Below are 14553 nucleotides of genomic sequence, written 5' to 3'. Positions count from 1 at the left end.
ATAGAGGGTTGATATATACTGGTCTAGTTGCCTTTGATTTTTTTGCATGCAAAGAGGTTTTCTGTTGTGCTTGAAATAGTTCCTCTGTGGTCCCGATAGCCAGTCACTTATTTATTTAAAACATTTCTGTGCCACCTTCCCTCCCAAATAAGGTCCCCCAAGGCAGCGAACATCAATACATTTCAACACTAAAACAACATTTAAAATAAAGTATATTTAAAATAATTTAATAAAAATATATACACACACACTAACACCAAAACCAGAGAGGAGGGCCAATCACAGTTATCAGGGGCTGCCAAACAAAACAAAAAACTTCTCCCACTGGTGGAAGACAAGAAGAGAGGGACAAGGCTCCCTGGAGAGGGAGTTCCAAAGTTTCGGTGCCATGACAAAGAAGGCCCTTTCCCAGGTTGATATTTGTGTAACCTGGGATGGCAGTGCACCCCCACAGGGAAATGTGTGTATCCTATCAGTGCACATAGAACCCCCACCCCAACCCAAGAGGAAAACAGTATCCATGCTAGGGCCATTTCGAGTAGAAAAAATGATATTGGGGGGAAAGGAAGGATGAGGCCTTGTCTATCTGCCCACCATGATTCCAATCCAAATTGGGCCTATTGATGCCCGGCATTGAATTCCCAGCATACAACTCACAATACATATTTGATTGCATGGATCAGAGAGGACCCAGAGAAAAATATATTGTCTCTTTGGGCTAGGCTTCCCAAATCCCCCGCTTTGCCTGGTGACCCCCGATTTGAAGCCTTCTTCTCCCGCTAGCCAAAACTCTGGAAAGCAGGGGGGAATGGCGGCCCTTCCCACCCAGCCCCGATCTCAGCAACTTTTCCTTGCCCTGCCCTTCCCACCCAGCCCGGATCGCAGCAGCCTTTCTTCAGTTTTCCCAGGCTGCTTCCGGTCCCAGTCAGCTGGCTGGCGGGAGAGGGGGGGAGAGAGGGAGCCCCGCCTGCAAAGGACCATGTGCCTTTGCACCTCCAGAGGCTTGACTTGAAAGGCTTCCATTTAGGATGGTGTGTCTGTGTGTGTTTCTGTGAAGAAGCTGGCAGCAAATGGTGAGTTGGGAGGCTGATCCGCTGCTTCAGACTGGCCAGAAAGGGGGGGGGGAGAGGGAAACGTCTTCATTATTTCCTATGTGATTGATTCTCATTGGGTATAATGGGGAATTGTTCTGGAGGTTTCGGGGGCTCTGGGGGAGCTGTTTTTTGAGGTAGAGGCACCAAATTTTCAATATAGTATCTAGTGCCTCTTCCCAAAGTACCCACCAAGTTTCAAAACGATTGGACCAGGGGGTCCAATTCTATGAGCCCCAAAAGAAGGTGCCCCTATCCTTCATTATTTCCTATGGAAGGAAGACATTTAAAAAGGTGTGCTGTCCCTTTAAATGTGATGGCCAGAACTCTCTTGGAGTTCAATTATGCTTGTCACACCCTTGTTCCTGGCTCCGCCCCCAGTGTCTCCTGGCTCCACCCCCAAAGTCCCCAGATATTTCTTGAATTGGACTTGGCAACCCTACTTTGGGCTATTAGTTCCAATAAAGTTCCACAGAATACACATTTTAATGCCTGTGAAGTGAGCTATCTGCGCCTTGCTCCATATCGAACAGGGGCTCATGAAGCATTCCATAAAGCCTCACTGTATTGATTTCTGTGTTTTGTTTTAAATGGAATGCTTGATGCCTTTCGTTTTAAATGCGTCATTCCTAATTGCTCTCATATAAAAGAACCTCGTTTTCACATCCAGGAACAGAGTAGTATGATGCAACTAGGCTTCCCAATCCCCAGGTCCCAGCGGGGGATCCCCTGGTTTTACAGGCTTCCCTCCTCCCCCAGCCAGCTGGCCGGCGGGGGAAGCTCCACCCCATAGCCATTATGCACCTCCAGGAACGATTCCCATAGGGAATGATGGGGAATTGATCCGCGGGTGTCAGGGGCTGGGGGGGGGCTGTTTTTTGAGGTAGAGGCGCCAAATTTTCAGTATAGCATCTAGTGCCTCTCCCCAAAATACCTCCCCAGTTTCAAAAAGATTGGACCAGGGGGTCCAATTCTATGAGTCCCAAAGGAAGGTGCCCCTATGCTTCATTATTTTCTATGGAAGGAAGGCATTCTAAAAGGTGTGCTGTCCCTTTAAATGTGATGGCCAGAACTCCCTTGGAGTTCAATTATGCTTGTCACACCCTTGCTCCTGGCTCCGCCCCTGTGTCTCCTGGCTCCACCCCCAAAGTCTCCTGGCTCCACCCCCAAAGTATCCAGATATTTCTTGAATTGGACTTGGCAACCCTAGATGCAAACGTTCCAGGAATAGTATTAGCGTCACCCATACTACATAGCCCAGTGACCAAAACAACAGGCTAGAAGCAGCATATGGCCCACCCCCTTCTTAGACCCCAATCAGCTTCTTCTGCCCAAGCCCTGTCAATTGCAGAAAGGCTATCTGGCAGAGGCTGGTGGCACAGCAAGAGATGTCACCACAAGCTATAAGTCTGTGATGATTTTCTGTTCATATGCACCATCAAGACATAGCATGCACTGTCAAGTCGCAGCTGACTTATAGTGACCCCAATAAGGCAAGGGAGAAGCAGAGGTGGTTGGCCATGGCCTTTCTCTGCAGAATCTTCCTTGGTGGTTTCCCATCCAAAGACCGACTCTGCTTAACTTCTGAGAGCTGACAAAATCTGGATATACCATGCTGCCTTCCCTCTCCTATAATGAGTTTATGGGCTCTTAGGACATTAAAACAGTTCCAGGGAAAATGAGGTTGATTCAGGAATGGGGCGGGCAGCAAGCATGGAGCACGTGAGTCATGCCAGTACAGTGTTTCTTGCCAGGCTGAACTTGGCCAGGGGGAGAAATCCTGGCAGTGTGCACAGCAAAGAGGGCAACATCATGAACCAACATTCAAAGCAGCTACAAGACAGAGAGACAGTGCAAAATGGGGGAGGGGAAAAAGGCTTCCCCCTCCAGAGGAACAAGTGTAAGGAAGGAGGATAGGTCTGGACTCACCAGCTACCTGACCCAGCCCACACCACTCCCGCCCCCACCCCACCTCTGATCCCCACAATCCTTCACTCTTTTTGTCCAACAGTCCGACTCTCTTCCCTCCACTAACCTGTTTGTGAACTTTTGTAAGTTGTTCCAGGTTGTTCTCAAGAAAGGAAATCTTCTGTTTCTGGGAATGAGCCCCCCCGCTATCCTCGGGTTCCAACTCCGCGCTCTGGAAAGGAAGTACAGAAATGTATCCAGGTGGCTGCAGGCTCACAGCAAGGGCCTAACTTCAATTGGAGAGGAATGAAACAAACTGTTGAGTATCTTACTTGATTTGGACTACCCAAACTTAACAATGAGGTTACTGCTTGGTTAAGACATAACATGAAACTATGGTGTATTTTCAATATGCTTCATTAGGAGAAACTAGGGCTTTTGGTACTCACCAGTATTGAGAACCAGCACCTTTTGGGGGGGTCTCCCAAGTCCTGAAGGGGGAATTGATGGAAGTCGATGCAATCTTATATATGAGTATCAGCAGGGCTGCTTTTATTTTGTTTTGTTTTTTGTCACAGGAACTCCTTTGCATATTAGACCACACCCCTGATGTAGCCAATCTGCCTAGAGCTCAGTAGGCCCCATACAAAGAGCCAGCTCTAGGAGGATTGGCTACATCAGGGGGCGTGGCCTAATATGCAAAGGAGTTCCTGCAACAACAAAAATGTCCTGAGTATCAGGACTTTTTTCACACAAAAAAAAGCACTGAGAGGGACTGATGTGAATCAGGGCTGCAGGATGGAAGAAGGGGAGAGAGAATTCCCACTCCACTCCCCACATACACATGCAAACATACCATTTCCCTCGTTGATTGGGGGAAGGGGCCAATATGGATCATAGCCATGGCACTGTGGATGAATGGGGATCTCCCTTGCCATACATCATTTCTCCAAAATGAGGACCCAGGGGTATTTGATGGGGGAGGGAGTCACCCTCTTTTTGACTGTCTTGTTTCCACAACCAAGTGGAGAGATGGAAGTTATGACTGGGAAAGCAGTGCAGGATGAAAATAATTAAACCCCTTCTTCTCCAGAATCACTGCTCTAATCCAAATCAGAATGCTTATGGCTATCTTAAAGTCAGATTGGTACTGAGTGGGTGTCCAATAACAGACCTTCAATGTAACATGTAGTTTAGCCTTTTAAATAAACAGATCTGTGGTCTAAAAAGCCACCAAGATCAAACCTTTCTCCTGTTGTGCATTTACTTGTGGGACAAACTATTGTTTCTGAAGCTCAGTGTCTCCTGCCCTCACCTGCAACACAGGGATAATTCTGTTGACCTGTGTTGTTGTTACAAGGATTACGGAGATAATATACATGAAGTGGTTTGACTATTCCAAAGTGCTTATTCAGAGGCTAATTACTATTACTGCAAATTGAGGGTCTATGAGGATTCATGGGGGAAGGTCAATTTGGAAATTCAACTTCACCTCACAAAATTTCCTCTGCCTATAATCTCTGCAAACTCTTAGGTTTTGAGTAGGCTAATTTTCCTTTCCCTGTTTTTTCTTCCTTTGATCTGACTCTTAGCTGTTCTCAACATTCCATCTTCTGCTGGAGCATATTGAGTACTCATCAGACCAGAGTTCATAGTTGTTGGTGGCCTCAGGGCTTTTTTTGTAGCAGGAACTCTTTTGCATATTAGGCCACACAGCCCTGATGTAGCCAATCCTCCAAGAACTTACAGGGCTCTTCTTACAGGGCCTACTATAAGCTCTTGGAGGATTGGCTACATCAGGGCTGTGTGGCCTAATATGCAAAGGAGTTCCTGCTACAAAAAAAGCCCTGGGTGGCCTGATTTTGCAGATTTTTTCATTCACACTGAGGGGAGGAGAGGGGTTGGGGAGCAGTCAGATTACAGTTAGATCCAGTAATTATCATTGGGGGCTCAGGAATTTAGAGAAGCACCTACTTTCTTAACTCGAGTCGTGACGTCTTGAACGAACAGCTTGCGAAGGTTGTGGAGGGTCTGGAGTTCACGGGCCTGGAGGGAGCACAGAAAGAAAGACCAAGATGAGATGAGAGATCACTGTGACCTTCAGCCTCTCCTCTGTCATGGGCAGGAGTGGCCAAACTGTGGCTCTTTCACACACATTGTGTGGCTCTTGAAGTCCTCACCACCCCGTCAGCTGGCTTGGAGAAGGCATTTGTCTCTTTAAAACACTTCTCCAAGCCAGTCAGCAGCTTAAGGAATGCATTTGAAGTTAAAGTTGCTTTCTTACCACCTCTCCCTCCCTACTCCCTTCCCCCATCTATTTGCCTCCCTCCCTCCTTTCTGGCTCTCAAACATCTGACGTTTATTCTATGTGGCTCTTAGTTAAGCAAGTTTGGCCACCCTTGGTCAAGGGTATCTTAGATACTCACCACAGTCTCCTCCAGCCCTTTGAGGTCCTGCTTGGACTGCTCGTGTCGCTCGTACAGAAATCTGAGAAGCAGAAAGGGGAAAGTGGTCAAGAAGACCAGGAGAAGAGGCAAATATGTCCATTTCAGGGCAGACACAGGATCAGGGCCAACATCCATGTTATGTTTGATATGTGCTGGGACCCAGGTGCCTGATCCAACGGTGGGACATTCAGGAGGACAGACAAAAGGAAGTCTTTCTGCACACAGTGTCTAACTTGTTGGACTCGCTTCCTGTTTGTGAACTTCCCAGAAGTAGCTGGATGGGTATGTGAAATGTTGTTGTTTATTACATTTATAAACCACCCTCCCCCAAAAGGCTTAGGGCAGTGTACATCATAATCAGATGTAAACAAGTTGAAAACAATAATAGAAAATAATAATTAAAGCAGATATAAAAGTTTACACCCTCCAAATAATCGATGGTGTACATATAATTTTGCTCCTCACAATGACCTTGTGAGGAAAGCTAAGCTAGGAGATGGTTTAAACCCAGGCTTGTCACCAGTACACACTCCACAGGGAACTGCAGTCAAATCAGGATCCGTGATATTGTACAAACACACACATTTCTAATTGTGGATGTCTCACTCCCATACTACCCTTTTCAGTTGTGAGCCTAAACATAAATCTGAAGGCCTACAACTTTGCAAAACAATCCTCAGACAGTGGCATCGATGAGCTACGTGTAGAAGCCTGTTCCCAGATGTGATTCCCACCTCTTGCAATTTTTTTCCCCAGAGCACCACCAGCTAAAAGCGGGCTGGGGGAGGAAAGGAAAGGGGGTCTCTCACGTCAGCTCCTGCAGCTTCTGGGACTTCTCCAGCTCCTCGCTCTTGAGCTTCTCATAGTCGGCCCGAAGCTTCTCCAGCTCCAGCTCTAACTTCTGGTTCAAGCTGCGCAGGGATAGAATACGGAGAGACAGAGATGCTAACATAGAGATGGAAAACATGCCAACTGCCCGCCAGCCTTCCTCACCAGCCTTAGACCTGAGTGTGAGATTGACACGGGAAGCAAACATCAGTGTTCAAGACAGGACAACCAAAAAGCCATGCCCCCACAGTGCTAGAGAGATCTCTCCCCCACCTCCAGGGATATTGGCTTGGATCCTAAGCTTTGCTTCCATTGACACCCCCCCGTTTTTGTCCCATGCAGAGGAGGTCCTCTGTTGCAAATCAGGGGTGGCCAAGCTTGCTTAACACAAGAGCCACACAGAATAAACATCAGGAGTTTGAGAGTTGCAAGACATGAATAGAGGAAGGAAGGAAGGAAGGAAGGAAGGAAGGAAGGAAGGAAGGAAGGAAGGAAGGAAGGAAGGAAGGAAGGAAGGAAGGAAGGAAGGAAGGAAGGAAGGAAGGAAGGAAGGAAGGAAGGAAGTTTGTTTTCTGGCTCCTTGAAAACCATTGATCTCACATAAGCAAATGCTTCTAGTGCATAGGAATGTGTTCAATAGTAGAGGACTGACCCTGCTTTGCAGAGAAAGATGAAGCCAAGCTCAGGATCCATACCAATATCTCTAAGAAGCTGTTTGATATAACCACATATTCAGCATTTCCAGGACTACCAGTGGCCAATCATGAACCTACTAGGCTCCTTTCTGGCAGTGTTTTAAACTGGATTGGTCATTCTGGTTTCCTTTAGGAAACTATGGGAAATAGAAGGGGGTTGTTTTGTTTTTGGTGGCCTCAGCACCCTTGAGAGATCCTGCAGTTCCAAGGACAGTGAAATTAGTTTATGTTTGCAGTATGCATATGTCCTGATCTATGGGAGAGGAGAGGACAGGAGAGGGAAATAGGAAAGCATTGCATTTGCAGCATAGAAATCATACAGGCCATAGAACATGCAAAGACATGCCACACAAGGCCTGCTCAGTCAATGATGAAGGATCACATCCAGGAGTGGCTGGTCCTTTAACTTACCAAGAACGTCCCCAGTGCCACTGGGGTGCCACTGGTGAACTAGAGCAGTGACTATGGGCATCAGCTCACACACCATCTCCTTCCACACCACGACCAACCAGGTTCACACGGAGAAGCTGTAGCTTCGCCTTGGCAGCACAGAAGGGAGTGATGTGCAAGGTGATGCATCTGAGCTGAATGTTTCCAGCAACCCTGGAAAACCCAGGTATGCTCCTGGACTGTTTCAACTTGCCAGTCTGCTCATTTCTCATATAATGCAACAGTTGTTGAGCCACAGGGGCTTGCTGTTTGCCCAGGAGCAGCTCCAGCTTCACTTCCAGCCTCACTGTTGCTTCCTGGTTTTCATTCCAACTCAGAAGCATGACTGGAGTTGGCCTCTTTTTCTCACGTAAGCCCTGGCTCTCCAGCCTCACCTCAATACTCATCTGTGGTGGCATCGTGCCTACTGATTGAGGTGACCACTGCCAGTAAAGCCCAGCCTCCCCAAATACCCAACATGCAAGATACGTAGTGAGTCGCATCCCGCTCATGGAAGTGACTTGGCCCGCCCTCTGGATGACTCACTCCTTCAGCTCATCAATGATTTTCTGCTTCTGGTTGATCTCATCTCGCAGCCGCGCCAGCTGCTTGTGGTGGGCTTCGCGGTGACTCTCCAGTTGCACTTCCAGGGCTTTCTTCAGGGACAAGGATGAACATAAGAACAAAAGAGAAACCATGTTGGATCAGGCCAGTGGCCCATCTAGTCCAATACTAGCCCAAACCCCAGGTGGTATCATGAGGTGCACAAGTGGGGCCAGAAGAAGACGACGACTGCAGATTTATACCCTGCTCTTCTCCCTGAATCAGAGTCTCAGAACAGCTTACAATCTCCTTTATCTTCTTCCCCCACAACAGACATGCTGTGAGGTAGGTGGAGCTGAGAGAGCTCTCCCAGAAACTGCCCTTTCAAGGACAACTCCTGCGATAGCTATGGCTAACCCAAGGCCATTCCAGCAGCTGCAAGTGGAGGCACAGGGAATCAAACCCGATTCTCCCAGATAAGTGTCCACACATTTAACAACTACACCAAACTGGCTCTCTCCAGAAGCCCTTCCACTGTTGCCTCCCAAGCATCAAGAATACAAAGCATCACCTCCCCAAAATGAAGCAGAGTACATGATTTGCATGCAGCAGGTCTAAAGGCATCACAGCTTAAGAATGGATTTCCATTGGGTGGCTGGAAAGGCTGTGGTTTGAGACCCCGAAGAGTCACTACTTGTTGGAGTAAGCACTCCTGGGCCCCATGGACCAACGGTCTGGCTCAAGGCAGCTTTCTATATTCATGTATAACCAGCTATCTTTGATATTCCCTGCTGCACCTAAGTTCCCTTCAGCAGCTCTACATGTTCATCTCCACAACGCCACCATTTTGTTGGTTCTCCTCCCAGTGCTCCATGCTATTACCCTAGGACAGGGGGTTGTCATCCCTGTTGTGGGTTGGCTGCCACGGAAGGTGGGACTATCATAAAATGGTTGCCATTGAGGTGAGGAACTGCAACATGTTGTGAACAATGTTAATAAGAACATAAGAGAAGCCATGTTGGTTCAGGCCAACAGCCCATCCAGTCCAACACTCTGTGTCACACAGTGGCCAACCCCCCCCCCCACCACCACCAAATGGCATCAGGAGGTTCACAAGTGGGTCTAGAAGTCCTTCCACTTTGCCCACCCCCAGCACCAAGAATACAGAGCATCATTGCCCCAGACAGTTCCAGTAATATACTGTGGCTAATAGGCACTGATGGACCTCTGCTCCATATTTTTATCCAATCCCCTCTTGAAGCTGGCTATGCTTGTAGCTGCCGCCACCTCCTGTGGCAGTGAATTCCACATGTTAATCACCCTTTGGGTGAAGAAGTACTTCGTTTTATCTGTTTTAACCCGACTGCTCAGCAATTTAATTGAATACTCACGAGTTCTTGTATTGTGAGAAAGGGAGAAAAGTACTTCTTTCTCTACCTTCTCCATCCCATGCATAATCTTGTAAACCTCTATCATGTCACCCTGCAGTCGACGTTTCTCCAAGCTAAAGAGCCCCAAGCGTTTTAACTTTTCTTCATAGGGAAAGTGTTCCAAACCTTTAATCATTCTAGTTGCCCTTTTCTGTACTTTTTCCAGTGCTATTATATCCTTTTTGAGGTGCGGTGATCAGAATTGTACACAGTATTCCAAATGAGACCGCACCATCGACTTATACATGATACTGACTGATTTTTCAATTCCCTTCCTAATAATTCCCAGAATGGCGTTGGCCTTTTTTATTGCAACCGCACACTGTCTTGACATTTCTAGTGAGCTATCTACCATGACCCCAAGATCTCTTTCTTGGTCAATCTCTGCCAGTTCCCTCTAAGCTGCGGAGTCTTGTGCGCAAAAAGTCTGTTTTGTGAGCTACTGGCATTCAAGTTGTGAGTGAGTGATTTGGCTATGGCATAAATTAATTTGCTCTGGGGCCACCCTTCCTGAGCTAAGACAAAAATTTGTGAGCTGGAGTCTAAAAAACTGTGAGCCAGCTCACACTAACTCAGCTTAGAGGGAACACTGGTTGTGAGGTTTCAAGGCAACATTTTAATGACAGCAGCTATTTTCAAATGGGCTCTGAAGACTAAAGGGTGATGCCTCCTGAGATCTTCTGAAGAACCTCAGTCACCAAAGAGGTCAAGACTGGCTCTTTGCTTTGGAGAAGAAGCAAGTGAGCTCCAAGAAAAACACTGGCAGTCAACATGGCACCCATAGGTGCCACATTGGGATATATGGCCTAGTATATGTACATCCAGAGTGCAACCACCTTTTGGATGAGAGCTACCCAGTGTCAAATATTCTGCTCAAAAGGGAAACATTCTCCTGCTGCTAGAGTCTCTAGGCAGGACCAGTCTTAGCCAGTAGACAATTGGGGCAGAAACCCCAGTGTGGGGCCTAACCACCCACATTCCTTCCCTACCCCCAAAAGATGGGGGGGGGGAGAAGAGCAGGCTTCCACCATCCCCAGCAGCCACCCCATGCAGGGCTCAGGCAACTGGAGTTTGGTGATGGTATCTGCCACACTGATTCTGGGTCCCCATCTTGGACTTTTGCCCAGGGCCCCCCAAATCATGAAGGATTAGGAAGGAAGGAGGTGCTGTTCCTCTGGTACTAACTTTGACTTCATCTGTGTCCTGGATCAAGTCCTGCTCCTTGGTTGCTTCATGTACAGTCTCTGTCAGGAGAGATGAAGAACAGTTGTTGAAGTGGGGCCAAATGTTAGATCAGCAAGGCTGAAAGTCAAGTGTGTGTTCAGTGATCAGTGATTTGAACCCAGAGACCCAGACCAAAATCCTGTCTCCTTGACTAGATTTATTGTGTAGCCTCTTAAGGCCCCTCACTGACAGTCTATGCTCCAAGGGCACAGCGGAAGCATGTAGTGGGACATAAAGAGGGCTGGAGGGAAGCAATCCATCTGTGTAATGGAAATTAGAGTGGCCTGCTTCCCAGAGTCCTCTGTGAGTGAGAACAATGAGGACTGCAAAAGCTATCACTGTAAATGATAAAAGTATTTTGCATGAGAAAACAGGAGCAGTAAAGAATGTAGCACTGAAGACAACTGCCACAGTTCAAGGATGGAAGGAATCAGAAGCCATGGTACTCTAGTTTTCCTCCACCAAGGATCTCTGACCCCTCTGAGCATCCGATGCTCATGAAAAAAAACTGCATGAAAAAAACCACATTGTATATGTTTGCATGCTATTCTGTTTTTGTGTGCTAACCAGGGCTTTTTTTGAAGAAAAAGCCCAGCAGGAACTCGTTTGCATATTAGGCCACACCCCCCCTGATGTCGCCTTCGTTTCACACAGGGCTCTTGCAGAAGAAGCACAGCAGGAACTCATTTGCATATTAGGCCACACCCTTATTTGCATATTAGGCTACACAGCTGGAACTGTGTTCCTGTGAGTTCCTGCTAAAAAGAAAAGCTCTGGTCCTAAACCTGCTGTGATAATATGGCCGGGAGAGAATATCTTAGCATAGGTTTCTGCTAAGAGCAGGGCTTTTGATTAGTAAAGCAGTTGACAGCTTGTGGGCAGCATCCAGCTCATGTGGTATTTTTAAGAGATGTGACAAACAAACAGCTGAGGGCGAATTCTCAAGGCTGAATTAGACAATTAGGAGAAGACATGGGTCCCTCCCTCTGCGGCTTCTCCCATGAAGATCTTACCCCTCCCACTAGCTGTTTTGCTGACATTCAGCAGGCATGATTCTAGTCTTTTTTTATACACAGGAACTTTTACAAAACACAATGGGGGCCGCTTGAAAATAGACAAGACTGCAGACCCCCATATTCTCAGGGGCTAAAGTACTCTGTATTAAAAATGAGCTGTGTTCTGTACCAACTGCAGAGGAAACCACACATGGCACTCCAATGGAGCGGCTGTGGCATAGCGGAAGAGTCTCTGTTTGGGATGTGGAAGGTCCCAGGTTCAGTTCCAGGCATCTACAATTAAAAAGATCAAGTAGTAGGTCATGTGAAAGACCCCTGCCTGAGACCCTGGAGAAACACTGCCAGACTGAATAGACAGTACTCGTTTGATTCAGGGTAAGGCAGCTTCATGTATGTGTATATGATGCTCCATGTCAGGGATCAACTAAAATTCTATCATTGTAAAGGTTTTCTTTTGTTTTGCAATCCTTGCAGTTAAAAGAGTCTGGAAGAGTAAGAAACTTCTTTGCCATTTTCTTGCAGGAAAAAAACCATCCCAAGTTCCCTTGTACCCCTACTAATGGGGAAATCGGTATCTGTGAGCTTGCCACAAGGTGTGGGGAGGTTACATACGGTTGCCAAGTCCAATTCAAGAAATATCTGGGGACTTTGGGGGAGGAGCCAGAAGACTTTGGGGGTGGAGTCAGGAGCAAGAGTGTGACAAGCATCACTGAACTCCGAAGGGAGTTCTGGTTATCACATTTAAAGGGAACTGCGTGCCTTTTAAATGCCTTCCCTCCATTTGGAATAATGGATAGGGGCACCTTCTTTTGGGGCTCATAGAATTGGACCCCCTAATCCAATCTTCTTGAGATTTGGATGGTGTTTTGAGGAGAGGCACCAGATGCTATGCTGAAAATTTGGTGCCTCTATGCCAAAACACAGCCCCCCTAGAGCCCCAGATACCCACAGAACAATTTTCCATTACACCCCATGAGAATCGATCTCCATAGGGAATAATGGAGTGCCCAGCATACATTTCCTTCTCTTCCCTGCTTTCTGTTGACTCCGAAGTGGGGGGAGGAGAGGGCCTCCAAACCAGAGGATCCCCTGCCCCCACCTGGGCATCAGCTGCCCTAGAGTAACATGAATTCGGGGTGTATTTTTTTCACATCAAGAAAACAGCAGAGGAGGAAGGGGTTCAAGTTTTCCCTTCTCCCCACACCCTTCTTTTATTTGAAAAGCAATCCCTGCATCTGAATTTGCAAAAGGAAAAAAAAAAGTTTGAAATAAACACGAAAGAAACAGCAATGTACAGCTGAGCCTCCTGGATTAATACGAAGCACAATCTGGCTCTGCACACCCACCTTGGGCCTGAAGCTTAGCCAGCTCTTCGCTCAGAGCATCATAGGATTCCTCCAGATGCCGTTTCTTCAGCTCTACGCTCTGCATGTACTCGGTGAGCGAGCGGATCTTTGCTTCATGCTGGGGAAGGAAGGCAAGGGAGAAGAACAATCAAGGAAGGGATCCCACTTCGCAAGAATAACATGAGCACATCCCTCAGCGGGGTTTCCAGGATTCCTGTGCTCTCCTCAGATTGTTTTCCAGAATGAGAGTGATGTGAAGAAATCCAAGAGTCACTTTATTTATTTACTTATTTCATTTATAACTTGCCTTTCTCCCCAGTGGGGACACAAAGTGGCTTGCATTGTTTTCCTCCCTCCACCATTTATCCTCACAACCAGGACTTTTTTTTTGTAGCAGGAACTCCTTTGCATATTTGGCCACACACCCTTGCTGTAGCTAGGGCTACCAAGCCCCCACATTGGGCTGGCGGGGGGAACCTCCCCTGACATCGTCAGCACGATGACGTCACCTGGAAGTGACGTCACCATGCCAGCGACAGTGCATGGTAGCCACTCTAGGCATTTCTGGGAAAACTCTATGGTTTTCCTGGACACTGTAGCCATTTGGGAGGAAAAACTCTATGGTGCAATAGGGTACCATAGAGTTTTCCCGGAAATGCCTAGAGTGGCTGCTGGCGACGGTGCGATGACATCACATGTGGGTGACGTCATTGTGTCACATGTGCGTGAGCGTTTCCCGCCAGAGAACACAGGGGCTAGATGAAGCCAATCTTTCAAGAGAGCTTACAGGGCTCTTAGTACAGGGCCTAATGTAAGCTCCAGGAGCATTGGCTACATCAGGGTATGTGGTCTAAAAAGCAAAGGAGTTCCTGCTACAAAAAAAGCCCTGCTCACAACAACTCTGTGAGATAGATTAGGCTAAGAGAGTGTGACTGGCCCAAGGTCACTCAGTTCTGATTTATGATCCAGGTGTATGTTTTGAATGCTAAACTTTTTTAAAAAAAGTAAATTGATTTTATTTTGAATGCTAAACTTGATGTTACACTGAATGGCTATGAAAAGTCCTGCTGGTGAATGATCAGGATCATGCTACAGGGCAAAGGGAATGCTTAACCCTTTTCCTTGCCCTGAATCCCCTGCATCCAGCAAATTCACTTCCTGTTGCCATGCTCCTGGTGCAGCCTGAGTTTCTTAGACCAGGGCATGCTAAGGTCCTCCATCTTTCTGCCCCACATCTGTTTTCTCTTTTGTAGGGCTGCCACCCTTCAGGTGGGGCCTGAAGTTCTCACAGTATTACAATTGATCTCCAGACTACAGAGATCAGTTCCGCTGGAGAAAATGGCTGCTTTGGAGGGTGGACTCTATGGCATCATATCCCTGCTGAGATCCCTCCTCTCCCCAAACCCCACCCTCTCCAGGCACCCCCCCCCCAAATCTCCAGGTATTTCCCAGCCCAGAGCTGGCAACCCCCTCCTCTCTCTCTGCCCCAGGTATGGTTGTTAACCTTCAGGTGGCGGCTGCAGATGTTTGGGGATTACAGCTGATCTCCAGGTGACAGTTCAGTTCGCCCATAGAGAATGGCTGCTTTGTGGAACT

At 47.4% G+C, this 14553-nt stretch overlaps 1 protein-coding gene across 4 annotated transcripts in view; it reads right to left on the bottom strand.

The window, feature by feature from the left end:
* Positions 1-14553, bottom strand: part of KIF5A (kinesin family member 5A) — an 88156-nt gene that overhangs the window by 15677 nt on the left and 57926 nt on the right. For 2 of the 4 annotated variants that reach the window (XM_060252298.1, XM_060252297.1), the window contains exons 17-23: positions 12958-13075; positions 10557-10615; positions 7945-8054; positions 6256-6357; positions 5426-5486; positions 4974-5045; positions 3127-3231 (exon numbers count right to left, since the gene is read on the bottom strand). In XM_060252298.1, the coding sequence (XP_060108281.1) occupies positions 3127-3231; positions 4974-5045; positions 5426-5486; positions 6256-6357; positions 7945-8054; positions 10557-10615; positions 12958-13075 (627 nt within the window). Of the gene's footprint in view, positions 1-3126; positions 3232-4973; positions 5046-5425; positions 5487-6255; positions 6451-7944; positions 8055-10556; positions 10616-12957; positions 13076-14553 lie in introns of all 4 variants that reach the window. The other 2 variants (XM_060252295.1, XM_060252296.1) reach the window with 1 other exon arrangement.

This window comes from Heteronotia binoei, chromosome 13 (genome assembly GCF_032191835.1).
Source record: "Heteronotia binoei isolate CCM8104 ecotype False Entrance Well chromosome 13, APGP_CSIRO_Hbin_v1, whole genome shotgun sequence".
Lineage (NCBI taxonomy): Eukaryota > Metazoa > Chordata > Lepidosauria > Squamata > Gekkonidae > Heteronotia > Heteronotia binoei.
This window is presented reverse-complemented; position numbering and strand designations above follow the sequence as displayed.